The sequence below is a fragment of the Balaenoptera borealis genome, assembly GCF_965194805.1.
Source record: "Balaenoptera borealis genome assembly, chromosome: 10".
NCBI classification, from domain to species: Eukaryota; Metazoa; Chordata; class Mammalia; order Artiodactyla; family Balaenopteridae; genus Balaenoptera; species Balaenoptera borealis.
In genome coordinates, this window is record NC_138874.1 from 5,582,962 (window position 1) to 5,609,540 (window position 26,579).

Below are 26,579 nucleotides of genomic sequence, written 5' to 3' on the forward strand. Positions count from 1 at the left end.
GCGTTCCAAAAAACTTTAAGGCCACTGAAATTTGAATTTCATATAATTTTCATGTGCCATGAAATATTATCCTTTTAAAAATATTTTTCAACCATTCTTAACTCATGGGCCATTCAAAACTAGGCAGCAGGCCGGATTTGGCCTGCAGGCCACAGACTGCTGACCCCTGGCCTAGAGGGATCGGCAGGGCCACATCAGAGAGAACTACGTGTGCCTGGTCACATGGTTTGGGCTTTATCCTAATGGTAATGGGGGTTCTCTGAAGAGCAGGAGCAAAAGGAGTAATGTGATCAGACGATGCTTTTGGAAGATCATTCTGGATGATAAGGGAGAAGAGATAAGGAGAGAGAAGAGGTAAGAAGGCAAGAATGGAGGCAGTGAGGCTGGTTAAGAGGCAACAGTTATAATCTGGGGATAAGACGCTGGTGGGATAGACTGTCATGGTATGTACAGAAAGAAAAAAAATTTGATGGATGTAGAAAAGATTTAGGACACAGAATTGACAGAAGTTAGCAAGTGACTCAATGGGCAGAAGCAGGGGATGAGACGGAAGGATCACCCAAGGATGACCGCAGACTGTTGTCCTGACAATGGGTATGTGACGGTACCTCCCCCACAAGAGCAGGAGCACGGGGTTGGGGGCGGGGGAGGACCAGCCCAGAGGTGGATGTTGTGGAGCTAGGTTCTGCACACAATGAATTTCAGTGATCTGCAGGGCAACCACAGATGGAAATTCTTGCCGATAGCAGGAATACGGGAATATACAGGTCTGCAGAGGAAGCAGCTTTGGGGAAGAGTGGGACAGTCTGAAAAAGCTGCTGTGCAGAACGGGAGAACCACTCCGGAAAACAGAAGGAACCAGGCAGTACTGAGGACTTGGCTCAAGTAGGAGCTAATAAATGAAATACAAATTTTCCTTTAACATTTGGTGGGGGGCGGAAGGCTTCTTCCTGAGGGCAGGACTTTTTGTTAATTTTGCTCGCTATTAATTTTGCTCACTGCTATATCCCTAGTACCTAGAACAATGCAAGGCACAGGACAGGCTTTCAATAAATACTTGTTAAATGAATAAATAAATTTATACAGGCATAAGTTTTGTGGCAAAACCAAGATTAGGCTCTAGTATTCTTATCTCCTTTGTCAAAAAATATATAATATATATAATCCTTGTGCAAAGTATTAAAACATCCACTCTGACATTTCTACCCCAGGCCAATTCTGATTTTATAAATATTATGACTTCATTTATAACTTTAGTTTCTTTAAAACTTCTTCAAATATTATCAGACTTGGGGAAAAGAGTCATTGGTTTTGTTTGATTTTTAAATCAGCACATTTTCACTGAGGAAAGTAGAAGGAAACTCATATTGTCTACAGTCCCTGATTGTTAATATTTTATTGCAGTTTACTCTTTCTCCTAAGCATGTGGGAGATGCAGCTATCCACACACAACCTACATCTCCAGCCCTCAGCTGCTCACAGACGGCAGGTTCACGAATCCCCCTGGCAACGTGGCACTTTCCCTTGGACGTCTGATAACCAACACCCACCTACCATGCTCACATTGACGTCCTGATCTCTCCTCTTGCCACTCCTGTCTTTCCCTCACTCCCCACATCTAATCCACCAGCAAGTTCTGTCTCTAAATCACACCCAAACCTTTCTCTACAATCACCATCCTCACCCAAGCCACAGCACCACCCCTGGTCTACTGCAAAAGCCTAACTGGCTACTTGCAGTTAGAGCCACACACAATCCATTCTCCACAGAACCAGAACTCCCAAGGCTTTCTATCACACTTACATAAAATTCAAACCCCTTACAGGGGTACAGCAAGCTCTACATGACCTGGCCCAGCTCTGTGTCCGCTCGCCCCCTGCGCTCCAGCCACCTTAGGAAATCCACTAGCTGTCTTTCTGCCTGGCACTGCCTTCCCCAGTCACTGTGTAGCAGGTTCCTTCCTTTCATTCGGAAGCCCCTCCAACAGCCCCATCTCAGAGAGGCCTTTCTGACCCAATGCAACACAGAAACCACCTAATCACTCTTCACAATGCGGCCTGTTTTAATGATCTGCATGGTATTTGTTAATTGATTTTATTTTCTGTCTTTTCCTACCAGACTAAAGATTCTTGTGAACAACAATCACGTCTGTACGGTTCTACGTGCTGGGGTTCCAGCAGTGAATAATGGCTGGCATAGAATGGACGCTCACTATTTGATGAATTAATATAACAGAGTGGAGACTATGAAGCCACACTGCCCGGGCTCCTGGCCCCATCCTGGCCAGCTGTGCATTAGGGGAGGGGCACTCATCCACGCACAGCTGTCTCCTCATCTGTAAAACAGGGGTAATAATAGCACCCACCTCAGAGGTTGTTACAGGATTAAATGAGTTAACGTGTATAAAAAACAGCACAGTACCTTGCACAAACAAAAGGGTACATAAAAACACTAGCTATTATAGCATTAAAATATCTAAAATATATATACACCATTTACCATTTTTTAACTTCACATTTACCTCTTCGTTTATGCTGTTGTATTTATTTCCATTTCATGAACATTTTCCTCTTGACACACAACATTCACCACAGTATATACTATAATTCAATTTATCATTTTATTATTACAGTTTTGCTTGCTTTTAATCTTGTCAATATTATGCATATTGCTACTCTACACCTCTGATTATTTCCTCAGGAGAGACTCCTGGGAGCGGAAATTATTGGATCAGAGGGATGAACCTGTTTGAAAACTCCTGACCCAGAAAGCTCACCTGTATTCCCACACCACTGGCAGGGACGGAGGAGCCCCTATCCTGCCAGCCTCACTCACATGGCTGTTTTTAAAAACAGCGATTTCACAGAAGAAAAGTATCGCAACTGCTGTTTTAACGCATTCTTAGTAAGAAAGTCTATTTAAATATGTTTACTGTGAATTACTATCAAATGCCTTTTAACTATTTTTTTCCTATTTGGTATAATTCCTATTTACTTCTAATACAACTTTAAACATTATGGAGAGCAAACTTTTGTCTTATGCTTTTTAAGTGAGAAGAATGAAGCCTAGAAAGGTTAAATAACTTGCAATGGTTACAAACTGGTGAAACTACAATTTGAAGTGGAAGTTCTTAAACTTATTTTTCTATACAACATCTTAGAATGAATCCACTTTCAAATCATTCTTCGCCCACATCCTCCCAAACCAGACAAGAATATTAGCTCTTCACCCTCATAGGCTGAGTCCATTTTGCACTTCTTCTGGTTTGTTTTTCCAAGTAAAATTTTTTATAAATAAACTTTTTATTTTGAAATAATTTCAGATTTATAGAAAAGTTGCCACATAGTAAAGAGTTCCCATATACTTCTCTTGTAGCTTTAGCTTCCCCTAAATGTTATTATCTTACACCGCTGTGGTACATTTGTCAAAACTAAGAGACCAACAGTGGTATATTACTATTAACTAACTGCAGACTTTATTGGGATTCCACCAGTTTTTCCTTTAATGTCCTTTTTTCTGTTCTAGGATCCAGTCCAGGCGACCACACTGCATTTGGTGTTATGTCTCCTTAGTCTCCTGAGAAACTGTGACATTTTCTCAGTCTTGTTTTTGATGATCTTGACAGTTTAGAGGAGTAATGGTCAGGTATTTTATAGGATGTCCCTCAATCTGGGTTTGTCTCAAGTTTTTCTCATAATTAGGCTGGGGTTATAGGTTTTTGGAAGAAAGACCACAGGGGTGAAGTGCCTTTCTTGTTACATCATATGAGGGGGTACATGACAACACTAGTAATGTTAACCATCATTACTTGGTTTAAGGTGGTGTCTGCCAGGTTTCTCTGTTGAAACCTACTAGTTTTTCTTTTTTTCATACTTGTTTCTTTGGAAGTGAGTCACCTAGCTCCACCTTCTGGAAAAGGGAGTATCTACAAGTTATTTAGAATTCGGTAGGGAAGATCTGTCTCTTTTCCCCCTATCTAATCTAATCAACCTATCAATCTATCCAGTTCATTCATTATTATTACTTATTTACTCACTCACAAATTTATTTATATCAGTATGGACTCATGGATATTTATTTTATGCTGGTGTTATAATCCAGTACTAGGCTATTTATTTTGTTGCTCAAGTTGTTCCAGCTTTGCCACTGGGAGCCCTTTCAGGCTCTTGTGTCCCTCTGGCATACCCTCATCCTATTGTTGTTTGAATATTTCCTTACTTTCTAGAGCTACAAGATGCTCCAGGCTCCTCTATTTCCTGTCCCAGCACTAAGTTCTGGGAGCTGGGTGTGCCTTTTACTCTAAAGATGTCACTGCTTCTGGGTCTCTTGGGACAGAGTTAGGTCATACATGTATGTATACCATGTATATGCCCTTTGACTTTTTAATCCTAAATTGCTATTAACTTCTTTTTTATTATGTGTTTCATCAACAACTATTTAAAGAAACTAAAGTTTTACTAGGTTCTTGCTGTTGTTGACCACTTTTTAAAAAAAATTTATTTTATTTTAAATAAAAATTTTTTTGGCTGCGTTTAAATAAAATCTTTTGGCTGCATTGGGTCTTTGTTGCTGCGCAGAGGCTTTTCTCTAGTTGTGGCGAGCAGGGGCTACCCTTCGTTGTGGTGCGCAGGCTTCTCATTGCGGTGGCTTCTCTTGTTGGGGAGCACGGGCTCTCGGCGCTCGGGCTACGGTAGTTGTGGCACTCGGGCTCAGTAGTTGTGGCTCACGGGCTCTAGAGCACAGGCTCAGTAGTTGTGGTGCACGGGCTTGCTCTGCGGCATGTGGGATCTTCCTGGACCAGGGCTCGAACCCGTGTCCTCTGCATTGGCAGGTGGATTCTTAACCACTGTGCCACCAGGGAAGCCCCTGACCACTGTTTTATTCTCAGGTCTTCCTCTTTCAATGTGCTCATTCTCGTTGTGCTGAATTAGAAAAGGTCTGTGAGAAATAAACTCTGAGTTCTTCAGTGTTCAAAAATGCCTAATTTGCCCTCAAATAAGTCAAATATGGATTCTATAATCGAAGTTATTTTTATTCAGAATTTTCAAGGTATCATTTTATTATCTTCTAATACCAATATTATCACAAAGGCCGCGAGTGCCAACCTATTATTCCTTTGTAGACAAGCTAGGTTTTGCTATTTTTGGCATCTCTGGAAACTATTAGGATTGTCCCTTGACTTCTGTTCTCAAATGCCAGAAGACTTATCTTTCCTTAGTTCTTTGAAGTTTTCTTCTATTTCCTCCCCTCTCTATTCTCTTTTCTTTCCCTTCTGGAACTCCTATTAAACAATCTGGGAGCTTCTGAATTGATTTCCCACATCTCAATTTTTCTCTCACATTGTCTCTTGGCCTGTCTGCCAGTTTATAAACTATTTCAACTGTGACCATCTGCTATTCAGCCCATTTACTGAGTTTTATATTTTCACAATTTCCAAGTTCTGATTCTATTTTTAGCAACAAATAGTTTTATGAAATTAACATTTTCTCTAATTTCCTTAAAGATATATTTAACGTTGTTTTCTACCTGTATTCATATTCTCATGTGTTAATTTTTCTATTTATTAAAATTTGGTGCCTCTTTCATTGTGTTAGCTTTCCTCAAATGTTTGGCTAGCTGTGGTTAGCTGCTACTCATTTTTGTTTCAAAAACCCCTGGTTGTTAGCTATGATTACAGGGGTCTATCTCCAGCAATAGTGAAGGAAGGGCTAAACGTGGTCTTGGGCAGAATGTGCCAACAACAGCTCACCTCTGGAGTCTGGGGCTCCCTATCCACCCTACAACTCAGTATTCCTAGGACCCTACCCTGCCTTTCTAGCTCCAGGGACCACACACACTGCCTCAGCCTGCAGGTCAGTGCCTGTGATGCCTGCTGTTCAGCACACCTCCCAGAGAAGCACAGATACTCTACCACTCCCTGTCTTCTATGAGCTCAGAGGATGCAAGGCAGCTCCATCTTCGGTGTTGTCCTGAATATGTTCCAGACTGTTCTCTCCTCCATTAATCAATTCTATGACAACTATTGTCATCTTACAGAAATTTCTCAAAATTTAAATCTCCTAATGGCACTTCTCTCATTCTCCAATACGAATATGCCTTTTTATTTTTAATAATTCACTTCTACAAAGGATTTAGGGTGTCAGATAAGGCAGATGTAGATGCTCAGTTTTCCACTTTGACCCCATTTGTATCTATATTCCTAAGTAATACTGGCCTACAGATAAGGTAGAAGTGTGTGTGTGTGTGTGTGTGTGTGTGTGTGTGTGTGTGTGTGTATGTGTATGTTTATGTATACATGCTTTGCCAGGGGTTGGTATGAAGATAATGCTGGCCTCTTAAAATATATTAAGTAGATCATATGGCACTAATATTACCTGTTCTTTGAAAGTTTGGAAAAACTCACCAGTGAAACATATCTATGTATCTGCAGGTTAAATGTTTGATAACTGTTCTAGTATTTTTAATTGCTCTTCATCTCTTCAGAGCTTCCATCTCTTTTATTTATAAAATAGTAACATGAGCTTTTATAAAATATTAACATGAGGGACTTCCCTGGTGGCCCAGTGGTTAAGACTCCACGCTTCCAATGGAGGGGGCGTGGGTTTGATCCCTGGTCAGGGAACTAAGATCCCGCATGCTGTGCGGTGCAGCCAAAAATAAAATAAAATAAAAGTACAAAAAAAAAAAATTTACATGAATTTAGTTCATGCTAATATTTCATAAACTCTCAAATCTTTCCTTTTATTTAGAATTTTTTAAACTTACTACATGAAATAGATTTCTCTTAATGTTTTCTTATTCTAATTTCCTATGTTGTGTTTTCTTTTTTACCCTGAATCTGCCCACTTTATGATTACATTTTTTCTGCACATAAAGAATAAGCTCCTATATTTGTCAATCTATTATTTTTGGTTCATTAATTTCCGCCTTTATTTCTTTCCTGGAGTTACTTTTCACTTTTTAAACATGTTAAATTGTCTTCTTAGTTCATTTGTTTCCTTTTTGTTCTTAATGTTAACAATAAAAGATTAGGCTAAATGCAATATAGTATCCTGGACTGGATCCTGGAACAGAAAGAGGAGGTGTAGTAGAAAAACTGGTGAAATCCTAATAAAATCTACAGTGTAGTTAGCAGTAACTTACCAATGTTAATTTCTTAATTTTGACAAATGAACCATGGCTATGTAAGATGTAAACAATAGGGGAAACTGGGTGAAGTACAGGAACTCTCTACACTATCTTTCCAACTTTTCTGTAAATCTAAATTATTCCACATAAGTTTATTTAAATTTTTTTCAAAACTTTTATAACTTTGTCAATAACTATAAGTTCTGATATATGGCATTCCCATTCCAAGACTTTCTAAGTAATTTCCCATAGTATATTATTCCTTCTTATTTATTTAGCAGTTTTAATTTCCAGTTAGTAAGGTTTCTAAAATTAAAATTTATTTTTAGTATTACTAAAAATAAGTTGGTAGAAATGACCGTACAATTTTCACAATCTAGAACCTGAATTTTTCTCTGTAGCCTAAACTTTTCTGCCCACCCCCCAACCCCCTGCCAGAATCACACTTTATGGAGGGGGGGGTACACTATGAAAATGTGTTCATAGTAACTACAGTTTTTAATTGAAACTATGTTTTCTGTTTGTGAAACAAACATAAAGGAACCAGGCAAGGATCTCTGAGACTTTTCATAACCGACAGTAAGAGTCTTACCAGCTGCTGTTCCACAGGCGGGGGCACATCCAGATTGGCATAAACAATGGCAGGGTTGTAAAGACTAAACACCACAGGGTAAAACACCTTCTTGCCTATAAATTAAAATATGTTTACATCACAAAAAGAAGTAATAAAGCACTGATCTTTATTGCGATATCTACTACGACTTTGTTAAAGTGTTTCTTTGTTACATATGATGATTTTATTTTATTAATATTGTATTTTATCAATGTTCAGGTTACTGAAACCTCATGTTGATGAACATGATGATGATTTTATAACATATCAGTAAGTTAGGCTATGAAACTATAACCTTGCAAAAGAACAGAGAAAAAAAGACTAAAGGGTGCTTTATTCCCTTTTGACATGTTTATTCCCATTGACCCTGGGGCGATGCACAAAAGCATTCTCTCAGCTGTTCCTGAGGTGAACCATTTATTAATCATTATTTCATCGAATTAGCAGTAACAGATGTAGGTTAACCTCTGACAATCACCAAGAAACTTAGAAACTTCTGTTAAACTCACCCTTCAAAATGAATCATAGAAACAGTGAATCCAAAGGATATTGTATAATGGATACATAAAGAATAATTAGAATATAGAACTGCAGACAGATCTAAACAAGATTTGGAAAACTTGGGAAGATTGAGTTAAAAATACCTGATGTAATAGCCCCCTCAAAAGGCCTTGTCATTAGCATTCAAATTGTTAGCACTGAAGGGACCCTTTAAGACTAACTAACTAGCCCATCTCCCCTCAACAGAGAACCCCTTGCTGAGACTGGTCTCAATCAGACGTGATAATATGTAGCACTCAGAAATTGTCAAGGACCCTGTAAGTAATGTGGCAGCCTTTTTATTACAAGATCCCCAGCAGATGTTCACCTCATCTTCATTAAAACCCACTTACGGAAGGGGAGCTCAATTTCCCAGAGGCCAATCTATTTCTTTTACATTAAAGAAATAATGTAAAATATATATTTTTGCCTGGTGCAAAAAAGGTAAATCTAACCCTCATTTACCCACTTGACTCTCAGAGAGTTCCTGACAACCATCCCTAACCAAAATGATTAATAAGAAGATAATAATTTGTACGATATGAGTAGTTCTATATAAAAAAACATTTACTATGAGATTTTTTTAATATAGAAAACTTCCTTTTCACATTTAAAATAATATTTGATATATAAAAATGTCATTTGCTCTTAACATTTTCAAAAAATATGTACAACGTAAAACAAAGTATAGTAATCATCCCAAAATGCACAGTCTGGAGACCAAGCACCATCTGTATCTAGACCTCTGCGTGAGTGCATGCCTGCATGTGTGTTGGCACCACCTGCCTGAGGTAGAGTGCTTCTGAATCTCACACATCACACTACTGCTTTGCTCTTTTTTGATGGGTGCTACTTCCTCCTTGTCAATTTCAAGACTTTTTATTTCTTTGCATTTGTTTATTTGAATCCAAATGTATACACTGGAATCTGGCCATAAAAGAACAAGGGGTATGAACTTCAGAGGGGCAAATTTTCACTTTTCTACTTAATATTCCAGCTAAATTACACCAAATATAATCTTTAAAAAACATAATTAACTTGATTCAAAATATGGGATGTGCTGACATTGTTCTAACTTCTACACTCAACTCACCTACCAACATTTTACCCACCTGGCTCAGCATTTAACCGGCAGCTGTTAAGGAATTCGGCTGAGAAATATATATCAACATCGCAGAAAAACATCAAGACCTCTCCCTTGTCCCAAGCTCGGGCACCCACATTTAGTCCTCGTCCACGATTAAATTCTTCATTCAATGAGACCAAGGTGTAATTGTGAAAATTAGACTCACTATGAGGAAAGCACATACAACAAATGGTAAGTCCCACTTAAAGCTGACTCTCTTAACACAACTTACAAAATATATTTTACCTTCAGGTATTTATTATGTTGGGTCTACATTCATATAAGGAAAGGCAATGATCAGTTTCATGTGTATGATCATCATCAGGGACAGACAGTCAACTAAATGCCCACATTTGAGGCAACATGCTAGTGGTTTTGAAGTTAATAAGTGTTAATAGGCCACTACCCTTCAGGATCTTAAAAACCTATTGGGGAGGTAAGAAGTATACACTTGGAAAAATAGCATAGTATTTGATAATAAATAATGCAATCCACATGAATGATACATACAAAGAGTGCTCTTCTCTCTAGTTCTTCAGATCTTTGCTCAAATGTCCCCTTATCAGAGGGATCCCCTCATGGTACATGTGAAGTAGCCCTGACCTCCCTTCTCTTTAATCTCTATCCCTTTGCCCAGCTTTGTTTTCCTCAGTACCACCAGACATGTTTGTTTGAGTGTCTCCCACTAGAATGTAAGCTCCATGAGAGAAGGGATTTTGTTTTGTTCATTACTATGGACACAACGCCCCTCAAAGGGTAGGAGTTCAATAAATATTTTCTGAATGAATGAATGAACAGCAGTTCTGAGGAAAAAAGATTGCTTTTGTCTGAAGTAGTTAGAGAAGATGTTAGAAGCAGAATTTAAGTTATGCCTTAGTTAAAATCCTGAATTCAGTGGCGAGTGTAAAGGTCATTCCAATTAATTATTCTCAAAGGCAAGGAGGTAAGAAAGTAGAAAGTTTTTTTAAAGAACAGGAATCAGACAAGTCAAACTGGAACACAGGGATTCTAAAATGGAACAATGAGAGAAGACCAGAAAAGGGTCAGACTAAGGAGTACCTTCCATGAGAAGTTGAAGAACTTGGTCAGTGTTCTAAAGTCAAGGAGGAGTCAGGGTCTTTCCACCAGGGCAGTGGTTTATCACAGCCAAGTCCATGCACCCACAGCATCAGAATTCCCCGGGAACAGGTCAGAAATACATATTCTCAGGCCCCACCCCAGGCCCCTGAATCAGATACTAGGGGAGGAGCTGAGCATCTGCGTCTCTCCTGGGACAAGTCACTCCAGGTTACTGATGTTAAAGTTGGAGAACTGCTGCACTAGGGGACAGCTGGATCAAAAAAGGAACATTTTTAAAAGATTACTCTTAAAATAGTATAGAATGGGAAATGGAGAGACAGAAGCAAAGACTCAAACAGTGCATGGAGTGGACTCCAAGTGCTCTGAGTGCCCATGCCTCCCCCGCCCCCTTTATAGGTTGCAAATCTCTCCCTTCTTTTGGGGAAACTGCCGATCACCATCTCACACTCCCAGCACCAAGTGGAGGAAGTAATCACAGAATACCCCAACCGCAGTAATTTCCTAGGGGCAAGGACCAGACTCAAGCTGGGCTAATCAAAATACCCCCACCCCACCTGGCCATAGTGACTGGCTCAAGAGTGGGCAAAAGTCCTTCCCTGGGATTTTCTCAACTGGATCTGGGAGAAAGTTCTTTCCTCTCTGATGGCAAAGCTGAGAAGATATGAGCCCAGAGCCGCCAACAGCCATATACCTCATATGTGGAAGAAGCCAATCTGCAACAGGAGAATGAAGTCAACATGCAGAGAAAAACAGACAAGAAGACAAGAGAATTCTGATGGTATTCAAGTCTCTGGTCCCAGTCCCTAAGGTACCAAAGCTGTTTTGGTTTTCTTCTCATTAAATTTGGTTATAATAATCCCTTTAATTCTGGGAGTTATCCAAGATTCTTCAATAATGCTCCCATTTTCCTCAACCAAATTCAAGATAAGTTTCCGTCATTTGCCACAGAGGAGTCTTGATTAATGCAGGGACAACTTCAATAACACCAACGTGAGTCACTGGTACTTAGTAGGTGATCTGAAAATGGTAAGGAGGGAAGAGACAAAGGGAAGAAATGGAGGGAGGGGAGCGTGGGTTAGAGCGGTGGCCAGCAGCAAGGAAAGGACAGAACAGAGGTCCTGTGCGGTGAGCAGAAACCGATTAATCAGAGGTAGAGAATGAGTGAAAGACGCTGGCCCTCAGACATCAAGCCCAGGGAATCATGAGAACCTTCGTCTGAACTGAGAGAGGGCCATCAGGAGGAGGAGCCAGTGAAGGCGGAGGAGAAGACAATGTTTGTTTTTCATACTCCAGTGCTGTGAGAGTCCCTCTGGGGCAGGGACTGCAACTCCCTCCTCTGTGCCCAGTCCTATCCCAACCACCCCAGTTAGACTCCCGAGCAGTGTACCTGGAACATAGTCGGTGGGACTCAATGAATGTTAGTTGAACGATTCGAGAAGAATGGCCGGCCAAAGCTGGACTCTTAGGGAATGGCCACAACTAGCAGAAAGGTAAAGAAGCAAGTAAAGGATACAGAGTTGATGTGGTCAGAAAAGTCAATCAACCTAATATCTTACATTATAACATATCTACATTTACAAAATATTTACATTTTACAAACATCAGAGGAGAGGTTCAAGAAGGAAGTACTGGTTAGGTATCAAATGTAAGAAAGCAAAGAGGATGACAGAGAAAAGGTTGAATTTGGCAGTTAGGTCATAACTCTGGGCCCATAACTTAGAGATGAAAAGGCTGAGAAGCTACAGAATTAATAATGGAGTATTAAGGAATTACTAATTCATTCATTCAAACCTCTGAGCACCTACTGTGTGCCAGGTACTATATGAGTTGCTTGGTTAGATAGCTACTGTTTTGTGAGGTTTAGGTGAAAGGACAGAAACCTAATAGCAGTTACTGGGTACTGTAGAGTCAGGTAGGGGTCTCTTAAGGATAGGGGAGACCTAAGCATCATTTGCAGGGTGAGAAGGAACTTAGGAAAATGGAAGGAAAGAAAGGTGGCAAGCAAGAGAGACAAGCTCAGGAGATGATATCAAAGTGAAGGGATTAGATTTAGAAAAAGGGAAAGAGTTCAAAAAGAAGGAAATGGAAGAATAAATAGAGGCAAATATATACAAGGTGAGTGGGCCACAGAGTGAAAGCACCCTAATCATGCCACACTGTCTAAGAGGTTAAGGGAAGACGAGTCATTTAGAGTGAACTTAGGGGTGAAATGAGGAACTTACTAGCACCACCACTCACATGCTCAGCCAACTTTTAACAGCAGCTATTCAAAATTATTCATTCATTAAGTATCTGAAATTCTCATTCTTCTATTATTATATATAAAGGACTTCAATGTGGACATGGCTCACCAACCTTGTGACAGATTCTAGGATAGACTTGACTTTAGATAGTCCTTCTTTACCAAAATACACCACTGTGAGATGAATTCTCTTGTCCTGATGAATACATACATCCCTAACAGAATTGAAAAATAAAGTTCATTCAGGAAAATATATGAGGCACTACTCATTCAGAAAGCAATCACATGAAGCTTTAACAAGAAAACAAATGAAGCATTACTCATTTAGAATGAAATCACACAAAGCTTTAAGTAAATGTAAAACTGGCAATATTGCTGAATTTTGCCATATTTTAAAACATTTTTGGAACTTTTGCTTTGGTATTGCCTTTAGAAGCAAATTATAAGCTACTCAAGGAAATAAGTTCAATCAGTTCAAAACCAAATAAATAAATAACTCAAGTTTGGGGTCAAGAGTTACTTTGTCTTCAGATTGGCTAATTAGAGAAATTATACTTATCATCAAGGAGTAAATATTTGTCATGATTGAGATTAGTAACTGTAAAGAATAATGTAGCATCTGAAGGTAATTCCAAGAAAGGCAATTAAAAAATGCTTTAGGAAATCAGATCTCAAGCAAGCAATTTCAAAAACGTAAAACTCATTCGGAAGCATGACTTCTAGATATTCTGCAACAGAACTGTGTTAACTAACTTTTACATCCAACAACTTCAATGAGAACAAAGATCGGGACTACAAAGAATTAAAACTATCATATTGAAGTATTAAAAACATGACAATTGTCCAATTAAAACAAAAAAGTAAAACTTTCCTCAAATCGTTACCCTAATATGTAGTTGTTAATTTTTTAACGCTTCAGCATTTAAAAATAATGATTAAAAAAAAGAAAAAAATTCTTTTAAAAACTGCTATAGTCTCTGCTTCCCAAGATGGAATAACATTCTCCCACGTTCACTTGAATATTTGTATTTCTAAAATTTCTTTCAATTTTGAAATTCAAATTGTTCTCCGGGAATTTTCTGGGGAGACAGTAATGTTCTATATCTTAACTGGAGAGGCAGTTACATGGGTGTATACATTTGTCAAAAGTCATGAAACCTCTATCCTTGGAATATGTCGATTTTATTGTATGTAAGTTACACGTCAATAACGTTATTTTTAAAAATTCAACTTGTCCTAAAATGAATTCAAACACAATTATAAAGGTAATCAAATTTAGTTTCTAATAGTTGTCACCCTCAATTTACTTCACAGTTCAAGTTGTCAATAACGCAATATACTATACATGCCTTAAGAAAAAAGGGAATATCAAAACATAAAGTTCCCTAAAGCTTAAAAAATTGTTCTGTAATTCTAAGTAATCATACTCAGTGAAGGTAAATTAAATAAAATGGCATGAAATGTGCTTTTTTTTTTTTAGGAGTGCTCAGTCAAATCACTAAGCCCCGGGAGTTACCTGAAGTTCTGCATAAACTGTGCAAATGCTTCAGTTCTTTCAGCAAGCGGCACAATGATATTAATAATTGATCTAGTAATGTCAATCATCTCGCTCTTCACTTTCATGAGAGGTCCAAAAGGGCGGAAGAGAGTCACATGTCTATATTCCATAAGGTCTGCTTTCTTAAAAAAGAGTTCATACAGTGTGCCCTTATCTCTCTCAGTGCGATAATAACCTAAAGGAAAGAGTTAGGAACAAAGATGTCTCCATGTCAAAGTTTACAAGTTCAATATGGCTATTGATTTTACTCAAAGATCAAAAGTGTGATACCAGACTTGTAGGGTTTTTATATATTTGTGAAAATTTTATCCCCACAGTACAGTCAACAACAACTGTTTCTTTAAAAGGAGAGGTTAAAAAAATGTTCACCACTCTGCTATATTATTCAACCCATAAAGTATGCTCCAAATGACAATGATTCCTTTTCATATATGACTTTAATAGCAGAGCCTATCAACACAGAAACCAAATGATTAAAATAAAGAAATTACTTCTAGCAATATTAAATTCTGGACCTGAGAGTCAAATCATCTATTACTTGGTTCAGCTTAACAAAAATGAATTGAGTGCATTTGTGTCAGGCACTGATGGTATAAAGAGGGCTACATGGTCCCAGTTTTTTGGAAGGGTCAGTCTAGTGAGGAAGACAGAAAAATAAAGAAATAACAATACAGTGATATACACATGCAAACACACAAGACTCTGGATAGAATGATGTTAGACAAAGAAAAATCAGTATAAATTTAAACATGGTGATATGAGACACCTTTGGGAATAAAGTATGGAAGTCTATTGGGCAATCTGGTTTTTAAGAGTGACACTCAGGAGAGAGGTTAGACCTATAGATGTGTGAGTCAGTCAATATCTGGAAATAAAATCGTGAACAAGATTGACTGGTTCCACTCCTCCTGAGGCTTACAGTGTATCAGGAACTACAAATCAGGAAATGGGCAATGCCATATACTATGACAAGTGCTATGAGATGGGACACAGGGTAGAAGTTAAGAAGTACTGCTATCTTAAACTTGCAGGTTGGAGATCACCTCCCAGAAGAAGTGACATCGAAGCTGAAGTCTGGTAGAGAAACAGGAGTTACTAAATCATTGTAAGTAATTATTTTTTTTGATGAGGGAAGTAGCACAATGGAGGAAAAGCAAGGGACAAAATGTGTTCCATGCAGAGAAAAATCCTGTAAATGACAGAATCCGAGGAGTTGTAAGAAAAGCAGAAGCTGCAGAATATAAAACTGGCATAGGTTCCTTCTTTTTTAGGCAGACATGAAGACATTTTACGTATCTTAGTTATCTTATTTCCTCTGCAGCTTTCAATTCTGCCATAAGCTACAAACATATACAGTGAAAAGACAAAAAGCTGAGCTTTCAGAAAAATTACAAGCGTTTTGAAAGAAACAACCCATCAAAAATTGCAGGAAGTGACAGGGGAAAAAAGAGGTGGCTATAGGGAGAAGACAGCTAAAATGCCACAGAAAAGCACAAGGCCCTCCCTGATGGCCTCCAAAGGCTCAAGGCATTATATTATATTACAACAAGTGATACCCATGATGATTTAGGGTCAAAAAAAAACACAAAAAACTACACGTGGTATACTGTTTACAGAATCGAGCAAAGAGAACTTTCAAGACATATTTGTATCCAAAATGGTTTTAAGTCTACAATTAAATATCTAGCAGGGGGTATTAAGATGGAGACGGGTTGGGATTTATAATTATTCCTATTTATATTAATCAGCAAATATCTTAAATTTATACAAGTGTTCCTCAACTTTTGTGTCATGTCCCATTTTGACATATAAAAATCCTATGCCCTTTCTGCAGCCTGTATTAGGAAAATAGGTTTATTTCTTTACTTTTCCAAATGCCAAATATGCTTTTCAAAACTATGTATGTCTCTTGATGTTCTGACATGCGTTTCTCCTCCACTCAAAATACAGAACAATCACTAATCTAAATTAGGTTCTTTTTCTTTCCTTTAGCAAATGGTTTTCAAATCTTGAGCCTTAGTTCATACATTTTAAAAAATATAAAAAAGGAACATCAAGACCAGTTAAGAGATGAATGCAAATACATATACGCGCAAATACATATACAACCCTAAGAGCCCTTCAACTTGGGGAGTATTTTGCTATATAAACTTAGATTTATTCTATTTCCCTGGTCCTTATTTTCTATTTTATCATGATCACACTATAACTTTTTCTAAAAAGCCACTTCAAATTCTTGGTGGAATTTAGTGGGTAAAAACTTAAATGTTTTAATACTGTGGATAATGACTGACATATTACAGCATACAATAACAGAATTTTGTCATACTAACATAACTATGGACCAGCACTGTTTTCACATTACCTTCTATGAAGTCATTTTCATTAAATACCAGTTTTTCTCCAAGGGGACCATCCTCATCTTCCTGTTCATCATCTTCATCAGGATTATTAATGACCTCCAAGCCAGCTTCAATAACTTCTACCAATTCATCTCGCTTATCTTTTCTAACTGGTTTTTCCTCAGGATGGCGAGTGAGACCCATTTCCAACTGGAATACTTTCATTAAGGTAAAACTTTCAAAGGGAATGACTCCATACTCACTAGGCAGTTTGGCTCCTATGCTAACTTCAGCTTTGTCAATTTGTGAATGAAGAAACTCTAAAAGATCACTAGGTGCTTGCTCTTTGTTGCCTTGATAGCCTATGCCATTAGCCCCTACATTCTTTCTCTCTTGCAGTGATCTCATCTTCTCACTCATTTCTTGCAATTCTTGTTTTAATTGGGCAATCTGGCGTTTCAGACTGGTTGCTCTGGTTTGATAATGTTCTTCTTGCTCCTGTAGGAGGGCTTGATAATACTCTTTGCCATAATTTTCCCCAACGATACCGGGAAGAGATGCATTTCCATCAGTCTGGGGGGCACATTCCAGAAGGTACAAAAATAATATTAAACTGCAGAGTAAAGCGAGACCCAACAGTAGCCAGTGGGTCCGGGTCTGAAGAATCAATCCTCTTCTAGGCATTCTTATTAATGTGGACTTGCCTAATGAGATGTGCTCTTTGCTTGTTCATACCTTTTGCGAAAGGTTATAAAAAAGTAAAAACAAAATCAGGATTTCCATAAAAGGTACCAAAATGAATTTGGCTGTAGCTTAAAAAATTTCTTCCTTCAGCAGTGAATTCTACTTGCAGAAATGAGAAATAATGCATATTTCTTATATTGTTACCATGATATCCAGAATAAGGAAATCTGATCTACACAATCAGATAAAATCCATGACATGGGTAGTGATTTTTCTGAAAGAAACAGATCAGAATCAATCAGAATTTTGTTTCCTTAAGTATATCACACTGTTGACAGCTTCAGTAAACTTAGCTATGTGACTACCATAGACAGAGCACCAGGAGAGGCACTAATACAATACAGAATATTCAGTAAACGCTGGGAGAAAGTATTAAGAAAAATACCTTATGAAACAATAAAATATCACATGTAATACTTTCAACCAGAATATCTACACATCCATAACCTGAATGAATCAAAGAAACATTAAACTTATGTTTAGCATAGTTTGTGTTACAATAGACAGATTCTATTGGTCCCTATTTGAAAATTACATCACGTATAACTCTTTATTGACATAATATTTCAATTAACTTGCCATTTCCCACCTATAACATATCACCATTTGGGAGCTGAGTTTCTATAAAATGTTTTTGTTATGTTGCTAATGGCTTTCTAGAGAGAGATATTTTCTTCCAGTTTATTCAGTTCAAGCATTCTACTTCATTAATTTCTATAGCTCAACTCAGTCAATCTAAGAGCCTTAAAATTAAGTTGGGAGGAAAAGCAATTTCAGAAGGTCACAGACATCTGGAAAACACACTAAGAAACATTTTTACATCCAAAGTCCTCCAGTAGATTATTTGAGCATTAGATCACATAATTCTTTCCACTGTATTACACAGCAACAGATTTCCTACAACTCTGGAAAGTATGGAGTCTATATAAAGAAAAACAGGAACATATTTATCTACAGGGAAAGAAAATCCAAGAACCGTTTATAAATTTACAAAATTACATGCTATCGCTTATACCACAACCAGCTATGTGAGCTCTTCCATGCTTCTTTCTAAACTAAGGATCCTTAATTCTAGAAATAGAGAAGGTTAAACCTAGGAAACAGGAAGCAGGGAAGGCCTCCACTGCAGAGAGAACTTCTATTCTAATGAAGGGTTTGTCAAGAAGAATATGTGATACTACCGCCTGCTTTTAAGAGTTGGTTTCTACCAGTGCAGCAGAACCTATGGAAGAAGGTCACTAGAGAACATCAGCCCTCGTCAGTTTCTTGGTGATTAGGAAAGCCTGGATGCCTTCTGTGAAAAATGCTGCAATGTGTTTTTTGTGGCACATACTTATACAAAATGTAGGATAGATTCGAACTTCTTTTGGCTAGTGGATCACAATCAATGGACTTAACTACCCTTAGCCATTTATTACTTTAGTTAACCAAAAGATAACCAAGTATCCTTAAAATTTTAATTCACAAGTTTTACTATGATGGCATCTGTTTTACTGCTTATAAATCTTATTTATTTTAAGTGATATAAAAAAAATAGGAAAAAAAAATTGGTACCATATCAAGAAAACTAAGTAAAAAACAAAGCTAGTATTAGTTCTAGGACTTTAACATGTCTCAGAACTGTAATTCTTAGCATAAGAAACCACTTCAATTTCATTGTTTAAAAGTTAAAACTCAGAGGTATCTCTTAACTATAAGTTATTACTAGCCCGTTTATAGGGAAAAGAAAGATTAAAACTAAAAATGTGGGAACATAATCTTGAATCAGTTAATAAAGTTATATATATTTAACTATACTATATTCGAACTTGATAACAGAACTAACAGCATATAAGCTAAGTATGTCAATCTTATATTAATATGGTACCTCATAGTTTTTTTTCTTTATATAGACAATGTATTTTAAACTGTGAGATATCACCCATTAATGGGTCACTACCAAAGGTTTACTTTTCAGTGAAATAGAACAGGAAATACTGGTGCATATCACATATAGTAGTAAATTTTGTGTTGCAAATACACACACACACATATGCATGAGCTATCCACATAAAATGTATTTATAAGTGGGTTGTGATCCAAAAATCTTGAAAAATACTGATTTACAAGGTATTTTAATACATTTCCCATGTCATCCTTTCAGAATAGTGTTGCTAGTATCTTCTTTTGTATAGGAAAAATAGGTTCAGAAATGAAAAGATTTAAATGAGGTTATATAACTATTAAGTGGCAGCATTAAAGCCAAGGTCGTCTTTCTCCCTCCTTTAAGCAAAATACAGGTCTGAGATATCTTACATGCTTATCTTACAGCTGAATATCTTACGGTTGAATATTATACACTGAAATGAAAGAAAAGTTGCTGTAATTACTTTGAAGATTTTTTTGATGTGGACCATTTTTAAACTCTTTATTGAATTTGTTACAATATTGCTTCTGTTTTATGTTTTTTGGTTTTTTGGCCATGAGGCATGTGGGATCTTAGCTTCCCGACCAGGGATCAAACCCGCACCCCCTGCATTGGAAGGTGAAGTTTTAACCACTGGACCTCCAGGGAAGTCCCTGTAATTATTTTAGAATATAAATGTTAGTTGCATAGCTCTGTGGTTGTTAAACATAAAAGATTCCAATTAAAGTCATATTTGCCTTTATGTTCCCTGAAGGGAACTCTTAAACAACATCCTAAAGAACTAGATTATGACAACTCTAAATATGTTAAGAATAGTATTAGAGAACACACCCATTTTCTGCTGTTACACCTTGACTGCCATCATTCTTTGTAGTCTGTTTGTATGATAAACCAGGTTCATTCATAACCCAGAGTTAATCCCAAGCAACCTTCCAAGCACCAACAGCAGATAGTTAAGTGTTCTGAGGAGAGAATGGGATACTGTGGAAATGGGCAATTGAGCTGTCAAAGATATGTAAAACAAAATCAAGGAGCTCAGAGTAGAAAGAAACGTTAGGAGCCATCAATTCTTAAACTCTAAAACAGACTAAAGAGACTTCCTCTTATAGCCAAGATCAAGTAACATGGACCAGATTTACTCTCACACTGGAAACAACTAAAAACAAACAAAATCAATTAAAAAAACCCACAAACCCCAATATATGAAACAATGATTTTCAAGATACTGAACATTAGGTAATAAAGTACACTGATCCTTGGAGGAACAAAAAACAAGTGATTGCACAGCTTTCTGCCTTAGTTTCCAGGCCATAGCACAGGGAGTCCCCTCCTAAGTAGAGCCCAGGTAACTCCCTGAGTTGATGAGGTGGAGCTGACAGTCTGAGGAGACCAAGGCAGCTAGGTTCAAAGGATATAGTACCAGAGGAGAGAGCTGGACAGGGAGAGAACTCCAGAGATCTCAAGAGGACACCCTTTGGGTGTGCAGCAGAGCACTGATAAGGGCAGGCATATGAAGAAACTAACTGAGGCTAAGGACAGAAGTACACAAAAAATTAGAAGACACAGAACTCGGCATTCAAACAGGGTCAAGAATAGTGACTGTTCCCACCAGACAAACTGGAAAACCTCAAAATTCATGGGACATTGGGTAGAGTACTCAAAAAGGTCTTGCCTCAGTAGTGGGAAATAATTAGCTCTAGACTAAACATCGGCCTGATCCTGCCAACAAACCTTAAAAGCAAGACCTGAAAAGTTTCCATATAACTGTACAACAAGCCTCACAAATATTTATAGGAATATAAAAATATCCAGCATCCAGTAAAATTCAAAATGTTTGCCCTCCAAACAAAAACGATCAGGCATACAAAAAAAAAAGAAAAACACAACCCATAATGAAAAAATTAATGATTGAAACTGACCTAGAAATGACACAGATGCTGGAATTCACAGAAAAGGACATTAAAACAGTTATTATAACTGTATTTAAAAAGATATTCATGTCCAAAAAGATAGGGAGACACACAGACGACATTAAAAAAAAAGATCCAAATTGAACTAAGGAGATGAAAACATCAATTTCTGAGACGAAAAATATACTGAATGGGATTAACAGCAGATATTTCAGAACAAAATATTAATGAATTGAACATATAGCAACAGAAATTATTCAAAATGTAGAGGGAAAAAATAATGAAAAACATGAATAGAGCACCTGGTAAGCTGTGTGACAACTTCAAGCAGCCTAATATATATGTAATTACAGTCTCCAAACAAGGGGGAGGGGGCTAGGGGAAATATTGAAAGAAATAAGGCTGAAAATTTTCCAAATTTGATGAACTATCAACACATAGATCCAAAAAGCTCAACGAATACCAAATACAAGAGCCACAAAGAAAACTAAAGCAAAGCTCATGATAATCAAACTGCACAAATCCTACGATAAACAGAAAATCTTAAAAGTGGCCAAAGGAAAAAAAACACATCATACAAAAACAAAAGACAAAGAGAATGGAGCAATGTCTTTAAAGAACTGAAAGGAAAAATACGTCTACCTAGAATTCTACATTCAGAAAAAGTATTCAAGAACAAAGACAAAAAACTTTTTTTTAGACATTAAAAAGCTAAAAGAATTCATCATCATCAGACCTTCACTACAAGTCCTTTAGGCAGAAGGAAAATGTTAGCAGATGGAAATATGGATCTACACAAAGCAATGAAGAAACCAGAAATGTTAACTACATGGATAATTACAATATGTCTTTCTTTTTTTTTTGGCAACACTGCGCAGCTTGTGGGATGTTAGTTCTAGGACCAGGGATTGAACCCGGGCCACGGCAGTGAAAGTGCTGAGTCCTAACCACTGGACTGCCAGGGAATTCCCCAAGATTTCTGTTATTATTTAAATTGCTTTCAAATATAACTGAATGAAATGGACAAATTCCTAGAAAGACACAAACTACTGTAACTGACTCAAGGAGAAATAGTAAATATGAATAGACTTATAATGAGACTCAATTAGTAATCAAAAAACTACCCACAAAGAAAAGTCCAGAATCAGATGGTTTTACCAGTGAATTCAAACCAAGAATTAATAAGAATTAATACCAATGCTTCACAAACTCTTCCAAAAAACAGAGGGAATACCTCCCAACTCATTTAGGCCAGTATTGTTGTGCTACTAAAACCAGATAAAGATATCAAAAGAAAACTACAGACCAATATTCCTTATGAATATAGACACAAAAATCCTCAACAAAATGTTAGCACACTAAATCTATCAACACAAAACACCATGACCAAGTGTGATTTATCCCAAAAATGCAAGGTGAATTTACCATCTGAAAATCAATTAATGCAATACACCACATCGATAGAATAAAGGACAAAACCCATATGATTGTATCAATAGACACAGAAAAAACATTTCACAAAATCCAGCACCACTTCCTGATAAAACCACCCAACAAATGAGGAATAGAAGGCAACTTCCTCAACCTGATAAAGGGCATATATAAAAAACTCACAGCTAACTTCATATTTAATGGTGAAAGACTGCATGCTTTCCCCCTAAGATCAGGAATAAGAAAAGGATGTCTGCTCTCATCACTTCTATTAAACATTGTATTGGAGGATGTTCTAGTCAGGGCAATTAGGCAAGAAAACAAAATAAAAGACATCTGAATTGAAAAAAAAGAGGACTATCTCTATTTGCAGATGATGTGATCTTGCATAAAGAAAATCCTAAGAAATTAGGAACTCAGGATACAAGATCAATACACAAAAATCAACTGCATTTCTATATACCAGCAATGAACAATCTGAAAATAAAATTATGAAAACAATTTGTTTACACCAAAAAGAATAAAAGTGCTTAGGAATAATTTTAACAAAAGAAGTACAAAGATCAGATCAAGATGGCAGAGGAGTAGGATGTGGAGCTCACCTCCTCCCACAAATACATCAAAAATACATCTACATGTGGAACAATTCGCACAGAACATCTACTGAACACTGGCAGAAGACCTCAAACTTCCAAAAGGGCAAGAAAATCTCCATGTAACTGGGTGGGACATAAGAAAAAAGAAAAAAAAAAAAAAAGAAAGAAAGGAATCAGGATGGGACCTGTGCCCCTGGCAGGGAGCTGTGAAAGAGGAAAAGTTTCTGCACACTGCGAAGTCCCCTTACTGGTGGGGAAATCATCCAGCACAGAGGGGGAGCTTCAGAGCCTTGGAGGAGAGCGTAGCAACCTGTTTGCAAGGGCAAAGTGGAGAGAGACCTGCACAGATGGTCGGGGCCACCACCCAGCACTCCCCAGCCTGAGAGGCTTGTCATTCGTCCGCTGGGGTGGGTGGGGGCTGGGTGCTGAGGCTTGGGCTTTAGAGGTCAGACCTGGTGAGAATACTGGGGCTGGTTGCATGGAGACAGCCTGAGGGGGCTAGGGTGTTGTGTGCCACAACTCAAAGAGTAAGGGAAGAAGCCTGGTCCTGCCAGAGAGGCAAGGCGCCATCGTTGGGGCGCATGAGGAGGAGGTGGGATGGCTGTAGGAGCTTCTTTCTCCACACATGCTCTCTGGTGGCAGGACACCTCCTACACAAGCTCCAGGACTGGGCACGAGCCACTGCTGCCATCTCTGACTCCAGAAGTGGGCACAGACCATTGCCACTGGCAAGGGTCCTGCAAGTGGACGCTGGTTACTGCCTCCACCTCCCTGGGAGCATGTGTGGGCTATGCACCTGCACACCCCCCTATCAAGGGGATAATGGGCAGCACATGCTGAGCAAAGAGACGGCAAGCATCCAAACCAAAAACAGCCCTCAAGCCAAAAAAATATTAAACACAAGCTACACAGGGACACACCCGCATATAAATAGCCCTCCAAGACTACAGTAGATAATTGTTTCTCTTAAACTCACAGAGTAAGAAAAATATAAGCAAAATGAAGAAGCAGAGGAATCACTCCCAGTTAAAAGACCCAGAGAATTCCCCTGAAGGAACAAACAATGAAACAGACCTCTTTAGTCTAACAGACACCGAGTTCAAAAAGGAGGTAATCAAAAAACTGAAGAAATTAAGAAAGGGTATCAACAGAAATGAAGATTACTGTAAAAAGGAACTAGAAATTATAAGGAGGAGACAAGAAAAATTGGAAAATGCATTTGCTGAGATGAAAGTTGAGCTAAAGGCAACGAATAGCAGAATGAATAATGCAGAAGAAAGAATATGTGATCTGGAAGATAGAATAATGGAAATAACCCAATCAAAACAACAGACACGGGCTTCCCTGGTGGCACAGTGGTTGAGAATCTGCCTGCCAATGCAGGGGACACGGGTTCGAGCCCTGGTCTGGGAAGATCTCACATGCCACGGAGCAACTAGGCCCGTGAGCCACAACTACTGAGCCCGCGCGCCTGGAGCTTGTGCTCCTCAACAAGAGAGGCCACGACAGTGAGAGGCCCGCGCACCGCGATGAAGAACGGCCCCCACTTGCCACAACTTGAGAAAGCCCACGCACAGAAACGAAGACCCAACACAGCCAAAAATAAATAAATAAATAAATAAATAATTAAAAAACAAAACAAAACAAAACAACAGACAGAAAGCCAAATGAAAAAAAAAACCATGAAAGTAATATAAGAGACCTGTGGAATAACATAAAGTGTGCCAATCTACACATAGTAGGGATTCCAGAAGGAGAACAAAGAAAAAAGGGGATTGAAAATGTATTTGAAGAAATTATGGCTGAAAACTTCCCAAACCTAAAGAAGGAAACAGATATGTGCAGGAAGCACAGAGGGTCCCAAACAAGGTGAACCCGAACAGACCTACACCAAGACATATTATAATAAAAACGGCAAAAGTTAAAGGTAAAAAGAGGATTCTAAAGGCGAGAGAAAAACAGAGTTAATTACAAGGGAATCCCCATAAGGTTACCAGCTAATTTCTCTAAAGAAACGTTGCAGCCAGAAGGGAGTGGCAAAATACATTCAAAGTCTTGAAAGGGAAATATCTGCAAGCTAGAATACTCTACCCAGCAAGGTCATCATTTAGAACAGAGTAGAAATAAAGAATTTCTCAAATAAGCAAAAACTAAAAGAATACAGCAATACTAAACCTATCCTAAAAGAAATATTGAAAGGTCTTCTCTAAACAGAAAAGAAGCAGGAAGATATAGGAAGGAGGAAATCACAACTGGAAAGTAAATCACTTAAATTAGCCGGTATACAGAGCAAAAAGAAAAAGAAAAAACCTGTTTGTGAAAGCGATGATAAACACAAGGAACAGCAAAAGGATAAACGTGAAGATGTAAAAAAGGACATCAAAATCATAAAATGTGGGGAAGGAGAGTAAGAAAATGTAGATTCTTTTTTTTAGAATGTGTTAGAGCCTATATGACTATCAATCTAAAGCAAGCAGATATAGGAAGGGGTTAACATACTTGAAAAACAGGGCAACCACAAATCAAAAACATACAACAGATTCACAAAAAACAAAAAGAACACAAGCATAAAATAAAAGGAAATCATCAAACCACAAAAAGAAAAAGGAACAAAGAAAAAACATAGAATCAACTGGAAAACAAGGTTTAAAATGGCAATAAATATATATGTATCAATAATTACCTTAAATGTCAATGGACTGAATGCTCCAATCAAAAGACAGAGTGGCAAACTGGGTAAAAAAACAAGAGCCTACAATATGCTGCTGCCTACAAGAGACCCACCTTAGAGAAAAGGACACACACAGATTGAAAGTGAGGAGATGGAAAAAGATATTTCATGCAAACAGAAATGACAAGAAAGCTGCAGTTGCAATACTCGTATCAGACAAAATACTTCAAAACAAAGGCCATAAAGAAAGATAAAGAAGGAAACTATATAATGATAAAAGGATCAGTACAAGAAGAAGATTTTACGCTGGTCAACATATATGCACCTAATATAAGAGCATCCAAATACATAAAACAAACACTAACAGACATAAAGGGAGAAACTGATGGGAATACAATAATATTAGGAGACTTTAACACCTCACTCACATCAATGGACAGATCTTCTAAACAGAAAATCAGTAAGGCAACAGAGATCCTAAATGATACAACAGAACAGTTAGACTTAATTGATATTTTCAGGACATTACATCTGGAAAAAAAAAAAAAAACAGAACACATTCTTTCCAAGTGCACATGGAACATTCTCTAGGACTGACCACATACTAGGGCACAAAATTAACCTCAACCAATTTAAGAGTACAGAAATTATTTCAAGCATCCTCTCTGACCACAACAGCATGAAACTAGAAA

General features: G+C 37.8%; 1 protein-coding gene across 6 annotated transcripts in view; it reads right to left on the minus strand.

Annotated features, from left to right (window-relative positions):
- Positions 1–26,579, minus strand: part of CSGALNACT2 (chondroitin sulfate N-acetylgalactosaminyltransferase 2) — a 57,943-nt gene that overhangs the window by 18,747 nt on the left and 12,617 nt on the right. For 3 of the 6 annotated variants that reach the window (XR_014249011.1, XM_082407458.1, XM_082407455.1), the window contains exons 2-6: positions 16,653–17,587; positions 14,246–14,462; positions 12,843–12,944; positions 9,394–9,572; positions 7,721–7,815 (exon numbers count right to left, since the gene is read on the minus strand). Coding sequence is in view for 5 of the 6 variants with exons in the window: in XM_082407458.1 (XP_082263584.1) it covers positions 7,721–7,815; positions 9,394–9,572; positions 12,843–12,944; positions 14,246–14,462; positions 16,653–17,313 (1,254 nt within the window). In the remaining variant the exon portion in view is untranslated. Of the gene's footprint in view, positions 1–7,720; positions 7,816–9,393; positions 9,573–11,874; positions 11,967–12,842; positions 12,945–14,245; positions 14,463–16,652; positions 17,588–20,110; positions 20,242–26,579 lie in introns of those variants that run through there. The other 3 variants (XM_082407456.1, XM_082407457.1, XM_082407459.1) reach the window with 2 other exon arrangements.